The 16,420-nt window shown below is 36.1% G+C and overlaps 1 protein-coding gene, 1 long non-coding RNA gene and 1 other non-coding gene across 3 annotated transcripts; all 3 read right to left on the bottom strand.

Annotated features, from left to right (window-relative positions):
* Positions 1 to 46: 46 nt before the first annotated feature.
* TRNAP-UGG (transfer RNA proline (anticodon UGG)) lies at positions 47 to 118 on the bottom strand. Its single transcript has one exon. It is a non-coding gene; the product is annotated as a tRNA-Pro (tRNA).
* Positions 119 to 635: 517 nt separating this feature from the next.
* Positions 636 to 1,886, bottom strand: LOC147494211 (uncharacterized). Its single transcript, XR_015199193.1, has 3 exons — positions 1,689 to 1,886; positions 1,551 to 1,599; positions 636 to 1,451 (listed from the first exon to the last, which is right to left on the bottom strand). It is a non-coding gene; the product is annotated as an uncharacterized LOC147494211 (long non-coding RNA).
* Positions 1,887 to 4,808: 2,922 nt separating this feature from the next.
* Positions 4,809 to 15,564, bottom strand: LOC147494210 (alpha/beta-Hydrolases superfamily protein). Its single transcript, XM_086566703.1, has 12 exons — positions 15,408 to 15,564; positions 14,937 to 15,021; positions 13,912 to 13,963; positions 13,796 to 13,816; positions 13,659 to 13,712; positions 11,227 to 11,277; positions 8,707 to 8,769; positions 8,277 to 8,342; positions 8,109 to 8,147; positions 6,151 to 6,273; positions 5,938 to 6,030; positions 4,809 to 5,431 (listed from the first exon to the last, which is right to left on the bottom strand). Exons 1-12 carry the CDS (start codon positions 15,502 to 15,504, stop codon positions 5,171 to 5,173), a joined length of 1,005 nt encoding a protein of 334 aa, XP_086422829.1. The 5' UTR covers positions 15,505 to 15,564; the 3' UTR covers positions 4,809 to 5,170.
* Positions 15,565 to 16,420: the final 856 nt, after the last annotated feature.

The raw sequence follows: 16,420 nt of genomic DNA, 5'->3' as shown, positions 1-16,420 counted from the left end.
ACTTCGAAGGGCCATTAATTAAGAAACAAAAATCACTTACAATAAAGGGGCATTCCGAGAATCGAACTCGGGACCTCTTGCACCCAAAGCAAGAATCATACCACTAGACCAAATGCCCAACCTATGCAATATGGACAACTGGAAATGTAAAGATATTTACCTTTAATGCAAACCCGCCTAAACTGGGATTTGCCAGTAGTTAACAAACACAGTATAAAAGTCTGAAATTTCATAGCCTCAACAGATGATTAAATGTAATAGGGTGAAGTGTGAAAATGGCTTCTCACTCCATTTGACCATCTCAGACAAAAGAGAGATCTCAGTCATGGCTGCAAGCCTGCAACAAAAGTTGCTTGTGAATTGTGATCCTGTGAATAAGGCAAATGAAACCACACTTAACATGCACTCAGAGTTGCCTTGCCAAGACCAGAAATGAGATCAATCTCAAAATCTGACTTAGATATCTGATAATGAATCATCACTGCCTATAAAGAGAAATGCAATCAGTGATGACTCATGGAAATCCTATACCAATTAATCCAGTTGCAACTAATTAGCTGAATGAGGTCCATGACAAAAATTGACAAGCATTGAAAATAAGATGCATCACCAAGGTATTGGCCATCACTCAGTACTTGTATGATTGAAAACTTTCCATGTTCATAAATCTGTCCCAATCCTTAAGAACACAAATAATACTCCATTTCTTTTTTATTAATACAGAGACCCCGGCTTACAAATGACTTGCTACAAAACGTGAAACTAATCCTCTATAATGCTCAAGATTAAGACCATACAACTATATCCCCATGCTACAAAAGCAAAATGTTTTACAAATAAATACTTAAACTACATTTTATACCAAATCCTAAAACCCCGCCTCGGCACTTTCTGTTCACCATAAATACCAAAACCAATATTTACTACCAAACTGCTTAAAACTCGCAACAAACTATAACAAGTAGAAATGTAGAATAAAGCATGAGAATAATGAGGCTCAGATTTTCTCTCCATTTCAGACAAAAGAAAGATCTTAGTCATGGCTGCAACAACTGTTGCCTGTGAAGAGTAAGGCATATAAACCCTCACTTCACATACCCTCAGAGCCCTCAGAGTTATCTTGCCAAGACTTAAAAATGAGACCAACCTCAACATCTGAGTGTCAAAAATATCATCACAGATTTAAGAGTGAATCATCATATCTTGATAGACTAAAGGAACTGTGAATCCTACAAAGTACAAATGTACAACCATAAAAAATGAGATAGCAGTAAATGAAGGGACAACGCCACAGATATTGAAGAAAATGAAAACAAATAATATTTTAGCAGAACTGGCTTCTATATATGGAAATCACTGATTCACTGATTACATGAACTCTTTACCCCGTTGTTGTAGTATAGACCTCGACACTACTACACTTGCAGAATTAATGAATTGAAGTAGGATACCTGCCATTTTAGAAGATGCGTGAACTTAGATATATGTACTTTAGTCTGAGTTTTAATAATGATAATCCTACCAATAAAAGAATGATAAATGATACTTACAATCTCTAGAAGGCCGATTCTATGCAGGAAAAACCCGTTGTGCATTTCTCTGGGGCAAGGGACACATTGTAAGAGCTCAGTCTACGATTTTTTGTCTGAGAAGATAATTCTAGTTGCAGTGACAGTAGGTATACTCACCTAGTTACTATGACACTTCCCTTTTCAAAAGGTTTGTCTGCCGGTCCCAGATTCCCAACGTGACTAATGCTACCCTTGCGGATGTAATGGTTGGCGCAAGCCTGTTTACTCATGTAGGCATTCTGTAAAATAGGAAGAAGTCGCTCATTATAATCAAATTAAAGGGCTCTCTAGACTCTAGAGAACAACAATTACTACTAAACATACGAGTACTTGTATTTGTTCTCTTACCACACCAAATTTTGTATAGATACTGTATAGGGACTTATTGGCAACTTTTATTTCCTTTATGTCTCCAAGCGCTGCACAAGCAATCTGTGGGTCATATCCAACGACTATTCGCCTGGCATGACCAAAAGAATATTGTTAGTTATAGAAAAATTCAGTTAGAACATAATGACTGGAAAAAAATCATATGTCATTGTGTCTGTGTCAGCCAACGCAAATGTTCACTTTCAGTGTAAATTCCTTTCCCCCCTTAGGCTGAATTCAACTTAAACGCGGTAAATAAGACACGAACAATAAGTCGCTGTCACTTCTACTGTAATGAAACTGAGCCAATAAGAACAAAAATATGGCTTCACTCCAAAATGTGGGGCAGAAGAAATCTCTTCCTCAATTCAATTACATCCACAGAAGTAGCTTTTATCTCCAAATGATATGAGTAGTGTGCTAAACTTTTTCAGCCCATTCTGCTTTTTGTCTTCCTCTCATTCTCTTAGAACCCTCAGGTACACATCCCTTAAGACTTGGATTTCTAGCGGTTTATGCTGCATACTAGAGATCTTCCCAATAGCTAATTCATCCATAACCAACTTAGCTATTTTTTTATAAAAGTTTTCACCCAGTATATTTGGATTTTGATTTTTGGACATTACTTATTGATTGTTATGACCGTATGAATTTTGCCTTTCAAGGTAAGATTCCACCAAAAACTTTAAAGGCTATGGTAGCCCACAGGAGCAATGAAACATCAACATCAGGTTATGGAAACACTCAATACAGTTCTCAACATGATGGACAATATGATCCTACTGCAAGTTCAAGCTGGTATATGGATAGTGGTGCAACCAACCACATGACTTCTGATGTTGGAAATCTGAATTATCATCAACCTTACTGTGGTGGAGATCAAGTTCAGGTTGGAGATGGTCTCAATCTTAACATTGCAAACACTGGTAAAGCACTTCTAAAAACTCCTACTCAATCTACTTTCCAGTTAAACAACATCTTACATATTCCTAAGATTTCACAAAACCTTCTCTCTGTACACAAATTTACTAGTGACAATGACTGCACTATTATATTTACATCATCTCATTTCTTTGTCAAGGACAACAAAACACAGAAGATCCGTTTTCAGGGACAAACTAAGCATGGCCTCTATCCCATTTCATTATCATCCACTGGTCAAGACTCACATTTGCATACAGCATTCATTGGTGAAAGATCAAGTTCCAGTACTTGGCACCAAAGATTAGGACATCCAGCTAGTTCTATTCTGCATAAAGTTGTTCATCAGTATGACTTGCCCTTGAACACAGCTAGCAAGCATACTTTCTGCACTTCATGTCAATTTGGCAAAAGTTCTCAGCTTCCTTTTGTTTTGTCTACTTCCAAGTGTAATAAACCTTTACAGCTTTTACATGTAGACCTATGGGGTCCTTCACCTGTACTCTCTGTAAAAGGATTCAAATACTATGCATCAATAATAGATGATTTCTCAAATTACTGTTGGATTTTTCCACTATGTGTCAAATCTGATTTCTGTAAAGTATTTCAAATTTTCAAACTTCAAGTTGAAAATCTCTTAAACACCAAAATCAAAAAATTTAGATCAGACAATGGTGGTGAGTTTACAAGCAATGTTTTTGAAGTCCATGATCTGTGGGTCATATCCAACGACTATTCGCCTGGCATGACCAAAAGTTTAATATTGTTTTTTATAGAAAAATTCAGTTAGAACATAATGACTGGTTTCAACTGGAAAAAAAAATCATATGTCATTGTGTCTGTGTCAGCCAACGCAAATGTTCACTTTCAGTGTAAATTCCTTTCCCCTTTAGGCTGAATTCAACTTAAACGCGGTAAATAAGACACGAACAATAAGTCACTGTCACTTCTACTCCTTTAATGAAACTTCCAACATGAGCCAATAAGAACAAAAATATGGCTTCACTTGGACCTTGGTTCCCAAAATGTGGGGCAAGAAGTAAAAATCTAGATCTTCCTCAAAAATTCAATTACATCCACAGCAAAGCTACAATAAGAGGTTTTATCTCCAAATGATATGATGTTAGCAATGTGCTAAGAGAAAACATTTTTCAGCCCATTCTGCAAATTTTTGTCTTCCTCTCATTCTCTTTAGAACCCTCAGGTACACATCAAATTCATAAGACTTGGACATTTCTAGCGGTTTATGCTGCATACTAGAGATCTTCCCAATCAAGCTAATTCATCCATAACCAACTTAGCTATTTTTTTATAAAAGTTTTCACCCAGTATATTTGGATTTTGATTTTTGCTCACACCAGCCAGTAACTTTCGGTGGCTTAAAACTTATTCAGAGATCTTCACATTCCTATTTATACTCAACCACTCTTGTGGTGTGATAACATCAGTGACATTACAATTCAAATAAAATATGTCCGCAGCCAAGATCAACATGACATTCTCGACAAAAGGCTTATGAACTTGTTTCTAAAATACTTGAGGGGGTATATTAGACGACTTCAGAGTTCAAAGCAAACTACAGTTTTCTGTTTTGAATTCAGTTAGACAATGAAGAAACATCCGGCATAAACTTTTAACCTCATGGATTGCCAAAAGAGTCAAGTGCCAGTGAAGGTTTTATTGACCAAAACTCGAAAAGGGTAGATCAAGAGAAGTACAGAATAAAAAATAAGCGAAACAAGGATCCACCAATAACCAGGCCCTAAACAAATAATATTCAAAACAAGATTCAACTAAACTAGAAAATGCAAAAAAAAATATTGCAACTGCTATTTATGTGTCTGAAGCAAGTGATGAAGTTCTGCTCCTCAATGCCAAGTTTTACTAGTGCACAAATAAGTAAACAATCTCTGCACTATACCAAGGCCAAGTCGGGATTCCTACGAATTTGGTCCTGAACAATACTAGAGAATGATCAGTTCAATATAATTTCCCTTCCTGGGAACTTAATACACATTAATACACTGCACAGTTTTGCTGAAATAAACTTCTTGTAAACATCCAAAATCTGAAACAGGACCACTAAGTCCAATATTTCGATGAGTAACAATAAAATATATGCTTGACTAGATGCATGAGCTCAACGCTTCATGATGCAGACACCAACTCTGGGATAAGATGAGACAATCCCAGTTCCCGGCTGTGAATGTTGCACAAACTCCAAGGAGTGGTTTGGAGAAATCAATGTGCAGCGAATAGGAAAATATGCCTTGAGCGTATAGATATACTGTACTTGTATTACAACCCAATCACTTGAGAAGCAGAGGTCTATCATTTAGTCCAATCAGTTCTGCAATGACTGTCCAGACAGACAAAGGCCATCGATTATTAGCTGGCAATTCTCTGCTCTCAGTCTTTGTTGATGTTTGATCCTTCAAGTATGGCACAACATACGTTTTCATGTCACTTTGTGATATTCCAAGATGATTTCCAGATACACTAAGAAATTTCACTTTTCCAGTTTCATCCAAAGTTCTCAGACCAATCCAGTCTTCAATGTACAATGTAGTCTGCACGAACCAATTATGATCAAAATCTGTCTTTCTAAAAATGGATTATATTTACAGAAAAAAAAATAAAAAATAAAATAAAGGACTTCTCAGGAGAAATTATGTGCTAGTCTCAGATATAATATAGTGGTCTTAACCGGAAGTCCGCAAGTGTGCCTTTTCCATGTTATTATGCTTTAGAATTTGAAAACTTGATATCCAGCCTTCCCCTGCACGTGCCAGTACGATCCTAGTGGCATAAAAGTGTTTTTCTTGGTTACCAAGTCTATGCTTATAATTTATCTTGATAAAAGTTATAACAAGACAAAAGAAGGAAATCTTTGATGAACAGAAATTCTCACGATTGCAATAGTCAGCTTAGCAATGAAGAATCAGAAATAGAAAGCCTTTTCCTATCTTGAAATAATGGAAATAAGGAATAGAAAAGAATGGGTGAAGTTCAAACAACAAGATAATAGAACTTTCAGCATCTAACTTAACATTAGCATCAATAAGAGAAAACATACCTCTTGAGGAGGCAGAACTGGATTGAAGGCCCCATCTGGATAGTATCCGAACCAGGCGGTTTCTTTGGGTATCAACACGGTGTCATGCTCAAACTAAGGAGACATCCAAATATTGGGAAAAAAAAACTTTTAACAATGAGTAAAAGTATCTAATTATTCAACAACTGGATATCTGTATCTTATAGCATATGAAGCATGCTGCAAGATGTTTACCATGATAAGCACCAAATTTTGCAAGCTAGAGAAACGCTCCTTATATGTTGAGTTCTTCTCATCAGGGAGTTCGTTGTTAAGCTTTGGGAGAAACTTGCATCCATTTAAATAGGCAGGGATGTCCTAAAAATTGAGAACCAAGTTTATTTATCATGAAAAGAATGTTTTCTTTGTCCAACTAAGTAAGCTACAAAATACAGCAAAGACTTATTTGGCCAACAAAAAATATCAATATAAATTAGTAAAAGAGGAACTGATGTGATATAGGGTTCCACACTCTTAATTGAGTCACACATTAGTTCATATATTATTGGGTGTTAGTAAAATTAGGTTTAATTACTATTTTGAGGTTGTTTCGTTGAGGGTTATTTTTACTCTAGGATTTAGAGAGTTTTAATCAAATGAGAAGTTGTGTCAAGTTTAGAAATTGTTCTACTATTTAAAAAGTTGTAGGCCTTTGGCCAAAATAGATTTAATTGATTTGAGAACAATTTTTTAGTAGAGAACTCGTGGAATTTTAGTCTTTGCGATTGGGATTGCATCAATTTGTATCAAGACCCAGGTTCAAGGCTTCTACTCTAGTATTGAGAAGAAAAAGAATCGCTTCCGCAACTCTCATCGAAATTCGTCATCATCAAGTTGAAAAAATAAAATAAAAAATAAAGCAAGAGAATCTGGAATCAACACTACCAACCAACTGCTATTCATCGTCAGCAGCTGTCAGCACAATCTTTTTCTTGGTAAACTCTAATAGCCTTGTTTCCTATTGGAGCTTATCTGTCCCAAGAAGCCTTCCTATTAGAGCTTATCTGTCCCAAGAAGCCGGTTCTGACTATTGATAAGGAGACACCTCAGCTTGAGAAGAAGAGGAAAGAGGATGAGTCTAGACCCAAATGATATATCTGAAGAAACTCTTACTCCAACAGATAAACGATTCCCTATTCCTATGTCACATGTTTCGCCTACTACAGAGTCTGCACATGGTAATGTTTTCCGACAGAGTGCTACTACTAGTTTCTAAGACTTCCCCACTAATGTGGTTTTGGATAATGGTAGTAGCATCTCTCTGATTTTGAGTCCATGGTTGACATAATTTGTGTGACTACTATGGCACACCATGGACTGAAGAAAGTGCATTGTTTCAGAGTTGAAGATTTTCAAGAGCTGACAGTTCAAGTTGGTGTCCGTCTTGGAGAGTTCAGTGGGTTCTTTGTCATGTGACTAGTCTTAATGCATGTGACCTGGATTTAGGCACCACTTGGCAGTACAATGTCCAAGTTTCTTATTGTACATGGGAGTAGACTTATCGTATTCCTCAGGGTCGATGTAGCATCACACTATGTAATCAGCCATTGTGTAGGATGCCGTCTCACCAAATTGTGGTTGCAAAAGCTGGGAAGAATGCTTATTTGCCACCTCACCGTAGCACTGATTGGAGATCCAATAAGATTTTTAAATCGTCCGAGTCGAGTTCTTCAAGTGAGGGAGTATGACGTGATGTAGGGTTTGAACCCTCCACACCTAAATTGAGTCACATATGTGTTTATATAGTACTGGGAGCTACTAGAATCAGGTTTAGTTATTATTTTGAGGTTGTTTAGTTGGGGATTATATTAAGGTTAATTTCATTTCGAATTTAGTGAGTTTTAATTGAATATTAAAGTTGTGTAAAGTTTAGAAGTAGTGTTACTATATAGAATGTTGTAGGCCTTTGGCCAAATTAGATTCAATTGAATTGAAATTGATTTTTGGTAGAGAATTCGTGGAATTTTCGTCTTTGCAATTGCAAATGCAATAGGAACTGTAACATCTTAAAGTCATCAGGGAGTTAATGTAATTCACGAAAAACAGTAAAATATCCATAAACATCTAATCCTTTTTGTTCCGTGAATTTATGCTTCCAGGACTTTACATAGATAGTCAGAAAATCTTGTAAAAGTGGCTAGTTAGTTACTTACAGTTGGGATTTTGAGAAAGCCACTGGGAGCTAAGTGAGCCTGCAATTTTGTAAAGTCAAACTAAGGATTTGAAATGGTAACCTCATGAGAAACAAATGATAAATAAAAAAGCAGTCCAAGTACAAACTCTATCTGAATATAGGAAGCTTGATCCAAAAAAAAAGAAACCTGGACATATTTGGAGTAGATCTCCGACTTGATTAGCATGTCTGCTATAATGCAAAAGATGCCGGACTGCAAGAAGAGAATTCAGTTTTAGCAATCTTACCAATAACTTTTGGTTTACATGAAAGTAACTCGAAATAATCTTATTCCTTCACCATCGATGGAGTTTATCATTACAAATCCACCAACCAAATGAGGCAATCCACAAGAGACACCCCGGGCCAAAAACTAGAGCCTATCACATAATCTCAAAACCTATTTTATGGTTTAAGTAAAACTGTATGCTATTAGCACCATTCATAAGCAGCAACACTATTGTGAGTTGTGATGTTAGAAATCCTTATTTCTAGTACTAAGTTGCCTCTTCACTACTGCAGCAACGACCACTATTTCTCCTTCTTTAAATTCAAGGACAAGGGCAAAGATAACTTACACCACAAAGTGGTACAGAAGCAGTTCCAGCATGAGGACCTCCGAGCGAGATAAAATTATTAATCTGCACATACATTTTATAAGAAAATGAGAACTGAAAAAAGATCTGAGTTACATTAGTACAAACTACAAAGTGAAACACAAAGAAGAACAATTTTACAGTTATAATCAAAATATCACAAAATTCAACCTAACGACCTCCTGCTGAACTCTAGCATTTCCCATTCTAAATGAACAAGAAAAAGAACTGAGTTTTCAACAACTAAGCATGTAATAAAATCCTATGTGCCATTGATGAAGGTTGCTAACAGGTGCTCCTCAATATGTTTCACGTGGTGCCACGAAGGCCGCTCTTGGTTCATCAAACACTGTGCTAGAACCAAAACAGGTGGCGCAAGGAAACCCACTCCACACCAAAATTATTCTAGTTCAGGTGAACTCAGGTCTGTAGTAACAGATCACACAAAATTTACCAAATACCAACCTAAGCTAGTTGCACTCTTCAAGTTATTCATTTTTCTTAGGGTTAACCAATATTAACCCCCCACTAGATGAGCCAATTAGGATTTCCCCCCCACTAGATGGGAAATTAGGGTCTCCCCCCTAAATACACACAAAAAAAAGGTCAAATTGGGTTGACCGAATTTTTTTTGTGTGTATTTGGGGGGGAGACCATAATTTCCCATCTAGTGGGGGGGAAATCCTAATTGGCTCATCTAGTGTGTGTGTGTGGGGGGTAACACTAGTTCACCCTTTTTCTTACGATCCGTAAGATCCTATCAAATATTGTGGCCAAGACGGTGGTTAGTGAAAGTGCAAAAACACATTTAAGCAAATGCTTTTCGGTAAAGTAACTGAGCATGACCATTTTAATTATTACCTTTCTTTTTGTGTGAGTGCAACTTTAGCAAGGAATTCCTTCGGTTAATATTTAGGGAAATATGAATGGACAAGAAATAATTTAAAGCAAAGTTGTCTGATTTAGAAAATAGGACGAGAACAAAAATGTTAGGACCTCTTATTTTAAAAAAACATAACTCATTAAGAAGTCCAAGCACTACTTTTTAAGTACAACCGAAAAGCATCCAGATCCACGTATAGTAAAGCTCAAAGAACATGGAAGTTTATGGAGTGGCGAAGAAGGCGATGGTGGCACTTTACTTTTTCTTTTCTATCAGTAAAATTCACTATGTATTCAAAATAGAAAAAAAGTTAAAAGATTACAATCGTAGAGATTATAAGTAGCAAGAAACTACTTGACCACACTCAAGCTCCCCAAGTTACAATAAATCCCTCATCTTACAAGCTCATCCCAATTGCACATAAAATCCCCAAATTTTACACCCCTACACAATGGACTAGCATATGGCCAATCAAAAAGGCACTCTGGGACTTCCTTTTACAACCTTAAGCCCCTATTTTCCTTGTGTTCGAGTGTCCATACCAATCAGGTTTCTTTCATTCCATAGTGTCCATACAAAGGCGTTAATAATGATGGGCAAGCCATTTAGCTTTATTGGAGAGTGGATTCAAGATTATGTTCTTCCCCAATGCATCTTCATATATTATATTAGTGGTGGTACCTCTTAGAGTTATTCTTCGACCCCCCACCCCAGTTTTTTTAGGAAGTTTAGGATATGTAAACCCTAGTCTTTTTTCCCGATATAACATATTTTCTTAGGCATAGTTGTGTGAGAGAAGCCTGAAACTAGTTAAGGCCGTATAGATTTTTCTATCTTCTTCTCCTCCTTCTCTTATTCAATAGTTAAAACATAATTTTACTGTACCCAAGCAATGTTGATGATGAAAAAAATGTTGTCCAAACTCTGAAGACAAAGGGACAAGTAAGGCGATGGTGGTACTGTGAGGGACTCACATGGTCCAGTGCTAGGAGGTTACAGATAGTGACATGGAAAGGAGTGAGTTATCTACTATCTATATATAGTGGTCTACAGTTTTTTTTATAAGAATTTCTTATGATTTGTTTTTGATCAAATAAAAAAAAAAATTACTAAAAAAAAATAGGTGATTTGTAGAAATGAATCAAACACTTTTAGTGTTCCAATTTTTATATATTTGATCAAATAAAAAACTAAAAAAATAGGTGATTAGTAAAAACTAATTTATATTTGATCAAATCTGTGATTTGTATAAACTAATTTCCTATTACAAATCATACAATTTTAGTATCTATGATGTAACTGGTATAGTTAAAAACTTTTCATAATAGAAAATGAAATAAAATAATCTTAAAAAAAAAAATAAAAGCAAAAAAAATAATGCACAAATATTTTAAAATATATATAATATTGAATAAACGGAAGGCTGGATGCAAAAAACACGAGAAAATCGAGAATATTGATCCATTAAATAATAAAAAAAAAAAAGAAAATCAAAACTTGGATACAAATACATCAAACTAACAGATTTTAAAACAGGAAAAATATGCAAAGTATACAAATATCAAGGTGTCAAAGTAACATCCTAGAACAAGAGAATACATCATGTAAAAGGTTCTTACAGGAGGTACTCCATCACAGTACTCAATGACAGCCAAATGTATTGAACTAACCTATCAAGTTTCCCTGATCTCAAAAAAAAATAATGGGAATTAGAAATTGGCAAAATATTTAATATAAGAATTAGAAGCCCTTATGAATTAAGATATTACAATGAATCATAACTTTCTGAAGTCAGAATAGTAATAAGTTGCTTACAAGTACCACTCAACCCGATTGTGTTTAGAGAAATAAATTAAGAGATGTATGTGAACGCTAAAAAAATATTTGAGGCAGAAAGCAATTTGTCAAACACATTAATATAATGCAAGGTGTCAGTCATACGCAAAGACAAACACTTGATTACCCATGTCTATGCCACTCCCCTCAAGTCTCTGACACAGAATGAATACTAGACATAATTTGCCTTACTTTAACACATGCCCAGGGCCAGCCCTGAGATTGTGGGGGTCCTACGCCAGCTCTTAAATGAGGCCCTTGAGAAGCCAAAATTAAAAGAGCATATACATGCAAAAAAAATTCAACTAATAGTTTGTTTACATGCTTTATTAGCATTAAAATGTACATGGTCCAGCGGTGATGACCTTACATTTCTTAGATCCAGCCCAAGTTCGATTCTGTGGTGCCAAACATATTAAACACAAACCAAGCCTAGTACTGGTCACTTGAGTGGGGGACCTGTGATTGGTCGATGCTGTAGGGGCCCCAGGCAGCGGCCTAGGAAACCTGCCACTCAGGTGGCACTGCACATGCCAACTTGCCAAGCCTTTGACCCGTGTCCATGTGATTTCAGATTTCAATCTTAATATGCTAAGTGCCTCTGGCACTATTTACATTCTTTCACCATCATTTCACACGGCTGCAGCATTGGTTTACGAGATGTCGTTATATACCGGTATGCACGCGGCAAACGTTATAGCTTAGACATAAGAGTGGCATACATTCAGTACGTGTTTAGACACTAAAACTGATGCTTATTAGAATGGCAGTTTATGTCTAACATCCCTGAATGCGTAATCACCTAGCGCATTGGACTCGTGAACTCTTTTTTTGAATTTACCAGATTGCTCTCTACTTTGATATCTGAATTTTTCTTTCAATGCCGAGTTTATTTAGAATTTACCAGACACATGCTCAATGCTAATTGAATTTACCACTACAAACTTACTAGGAAAATGATCATTTTTCAATGCAGAATTCAATTTCAACTGAAGATTAGTGTTTTTTAGTGCATGCTTTGACATTTGGATTGGTATTTTTTTAGTGCTAATTCATTTGCAAGTGAAAATGAAAACTTTCGAAATTTCAATGCTAGTTCACAAGCGGCAGTAGAGCTCCTGAACCCTTCCTAACGTTTTTATACTCTAATGTGCATTGACCAAACCTTGATGATGGAAAATAGCCAAAAAAATATGACAAGTTATGAGAGAAATTACAGAACCCAAAAATAAAGAGTCTCCCACTCAAGAATAAAAGGTAATTATTTGTTTTTAGTTTTTACCACTTGAAAAGAAGCTGATGGTAAGTACCAGGAGCAACTCGCCATATTACCAGTTAGTCTAGAATGTATATATATAAAACAGTATGTGAACTATTTCAGTACTATAATACACCATGAATATTTATTGTAATGCAAGAACAATTATTAACGATAAAAAAGAAAAACATATTGATGATAATGAGGGAAAGTGGTAACTTATGTTCCTAATCTTGGTTAAGGGATTAGTTGATCAGAATAATAAGTGATGGGCACTTTGATAATGCCAGCATAACGCCGCTCTATGAGTCCTAATTTGGTAGAGAGATAATGGGACCACATCAGGGACATCTGTTTGAATTAAAACTGATGCCTGCCTGAAATTCAAGCACAAGGAGTTCAATCAACAAGATAAAGCACAGGATAACAAATAGAAGATAATACTTGCATGGAGAAGGTGTGACTTCGAATATGATCAAATATATCCTACTACACTTTTAAAATTGGGTTTATACAGAGAACTTTGAATTATGGTGAAGACTGACGAGGGAAAAAGAACCCTAATTCTTTAATATAGAAGATAGCATGATTGCCCTTCCACATAGAATATCCTAAAAATTGGAACTTTGGCACTATAATTTATTAATTTATTTTATAGTTTTCAATGGGTCTTTTGCAGTTGGTCTTAATGGACGAAAAGAGGGTGCACACAGAGAAAATAGTTTTACATCGTTTATGTTACATTTTGTTGGTTATCCAAATGCAAAGGATCGTAAGGGGTTGCTTATAAAAGTTATTTTTCCCTAAAGGAGCATAACTCTGCAAACTCTTGAATTAGAATTAAGTGCTACCTTTCAAACTTGGTGATATGCTATAGACGATAAAACCCAATAAATACACAAAGGGAAATGACATCACCCAAACAGCTAAGCATAAGGCAGAATCTTCGCTACTCACCTGCGAAAGTCCAACTATGTTGAAACCCTTGCTAAGTTCTTTCATTTCCTTCACCTGTAAGTCCAGTAACAACCTTGTGATGAACATGTGTCTACCTTCAAATGAGACCCATAAACTTTGTCAGCTAACTTAATCACCTTATCACAAACAGTTTCTGCCTGCAAACATGTAAGATGGTTTAAATTAAAATATGAAGCAACATCCAAAGAAGGCAAATATTATAGTCCAACAGTGTATATCTTGCAGGTCTCACCTGCTCTTGAAGGGGCATAAACCACGAGTCAGATGCACCACTTCCAATTTCGCTACAACCAAAGAAAAAAAATATTATAAAAATTAAAGATAAAATTAGAAAAGAAGAAAAATAACAGTGGTCCAGTTTTTCCTATAAAGAAACCATTAGGATTCTTCAACAGAGACAGCTAATGGTAATTTTGACTGATGGAAAATTTTCCTGGTAAATATGTGTATAGGAAAATGGAAATCTCCCGAAATTTTTGGGAAGGTTCTATTATGTAAAACCCTGTTATTTTCTTATATATATATTGAAGTGATACAAGGCCGAAACTAACTAAGGCCGTATCCTCTTTTTTCAATATTTTCTCTCTGAACTTTCTTTTCCATTAACAATAATGTAATTTTACTAAATGTTCTTGGAAAACTTCAATAACACCATGTGCTAGTCGAAGGTTATTTTCTAAAAAATATTTTCATCAATCATACACATCTGATAACTATGGTAATATCTTATTCCTTTTCATAGTTAGAAAAGGCCAAATTGAAGTTAAAAGGCTAAGTTGTACAATCCCTCTTTAAATGTTTATGTTCCCTGTATAAAGAATTTGGATAAATATTTTATTCTAACAGCAGGATACTAGTTAACATTTTCACGAGGCAAGAATCTTGTGATAATCTCCCCAGCGCTCACAATACCACAGAACATGCAGGATATGCAAGACCTTTCATCCGAGGCTTACAACTCGTTTATTTGAAACAGAAATACTCAAATACCACAGTACCTGAGTTACTGACTAGGCTCTTTGAAACTTGCACCTGGCCTTTTCCACTGAGCCGAATACCAATTTGAAACAACTACGCTGGACACACACACACACATATATAGACTTATGTTTTCCGTTACTTTCTCAGTAGGTAACAGAAGATTCTCAGTAAGCTCACTTATCTCACGAATGTTTCTCATGAGAGCAATGGCGTAGCACTTATGCGTCAGGGTTAGTTCTAGATAGGATGCAACAAGAAAAGTTTAAAGACACTCACATGCAATATCCTTGAGAACCTGACCAGTCGCTTAGAAGCTCTGTGAAGTGTGAAACTCCTCGATTGGAGCACTGATCTCCAATGCCTACGACAAGAAATATACATTAGAGCTAGAGATGATCATAAATCAAGTTATCATTTAGGGTGTGAGAAGCGTTGGAGTGGTAATTAGTGAAATTGGTTCTTGTGTTTTCCAAGGGACAACTTGCACGAATCAAACACACCTTCAATACAAATGGCTTGTAAATCATTATGATAGAGCCATTGATGCCTAAAGAAAGTCAAACGGTTTCAAGAAAAACAGGGCAATTAATCCCAGTATAAATTTAGGACCAAAGTTACACTATTGAGTACAAGTGTAACGCCGAGGCTTTGATATAAACTAATTCAATCATAGTTTTAGCAGTAAAAAAAAAAACACATGTGTTATTAAGATGACAATAAGCTATGGAACAAGAAAGGAATTATTACCATGTAGTACGATGAATGGAAGAGAAGATGAGAAAGGGAGTGAAGTAACAAAGATGAAGATAAACAGCAACATCAACGAAGCAGGAGCAGGAGCCATTAGTTCAGCTCCCTCCAATAATTACTGACAAGTTTCGAGATAAAATAATAAATAATAAAATAAGTGGCTAGACTAGGTGGGACCGGTTTGTTTGTTTGTTAGTTGTTGTTGTTTAGTTGGGTACGATGACGAGTAGATTTGGAGCGCACGATGATCTTCACGTGTTTATCTACTGTACGTGTCACTTTATTGGCTCCCATCATTCAGCACTTTCCCACTTTTATATTTGCGCCAATTTGTACTTGCGAGTTTTGGCAAAGTTGCAGTCCTCCATAATCCATGAACTGATCGACCTGCCACCACAGTACCACACCCCTTTCATCCTCGTCTTTGAATAGCTTAATTTGACATGTTTTATTTTAAGTAGCTCTTTTAATGCATTTATTTATACAACACTCTCACAGAACATCACAAGCAAGGGCTCTTCTTGTCAGATTTACTCTCAATTTGATACGTCTGGGGGTTCCATCTCGGACATCATACAATATAGATTGATTGTGGGAGCAGCCTACAGTTTTTGGCATGGACTACCTGACAAAGCATTCTCTGTCCATCGGGGATGTCCATATATGCATGATCCGAGGATGCCTCATCTCTACAAGTGCAGTAAAACAATTCAACACTTTCTTAAGGGTACTATGAAAAGTGGACTTCAGTGTACGAAAGGGCTTATCATCTCAAAGGTTTCTTGATCAAGCAAGCCTGCTAGTGGTTCCAACATCTAACCCTTCAGCTTGAGAGTGTGTGTCAGACTACCAGAGTGTAGTTATTACAACAGTTAGTTTTAACTACCTTTACAAATATGACTAACCAGCAACATATATCTATCTAATAAACTAGGTTTTTTTTTTCCACTACAAGACAAAATAACACACAAAGGACGGTCCAGATCATTTTGAGTAAGATCTAACGGCTG

This window comes from Coptis chinensis, chromosome 6 (assembly GCF_015680905.1).
Source record: "Coptis chinensis isolate HL-2020 chromosome 6, ASM1568090v1, whole genome shotgun sequence".
NCBI classification, from domain to species: Eukaryota; Viridiplantae; Streptophyta; class Magnoliopsida; order Ranunculales; family Ranunculaceae; genus Coptis; species Coptis chinensis.
Note: the sequence above shows the minus strand (reverse complement) of the source record. Positions and strands in the feature narration are given on the sequence as shown.

Bases quoted from the DNA above. Each gene is read 5' to 3' on its own strand.
- LOC147494210 (XM_086566703.1), bottom strand. From the start codon at position 15,504: ATGGCTCCTGCTCCTGCTTCGTTGATGTTGCTGTTTATCTTCATCTTT. The intron at 13,964-14,936 runs GTGAGTGTCTTT...CTTTGGTTGTAG, and splicing joins GGTTCTCAAGGATATTGCAT to CGAAATTGGAAGTGGTGCAT. The intron at 8,770-11,226 runs GTAAGAACCTTT...ATGTATGTGCAG, and splicing joins ACTGTGATGGAGTACCTCCT to ATTAATAATTTTATCTCGCT.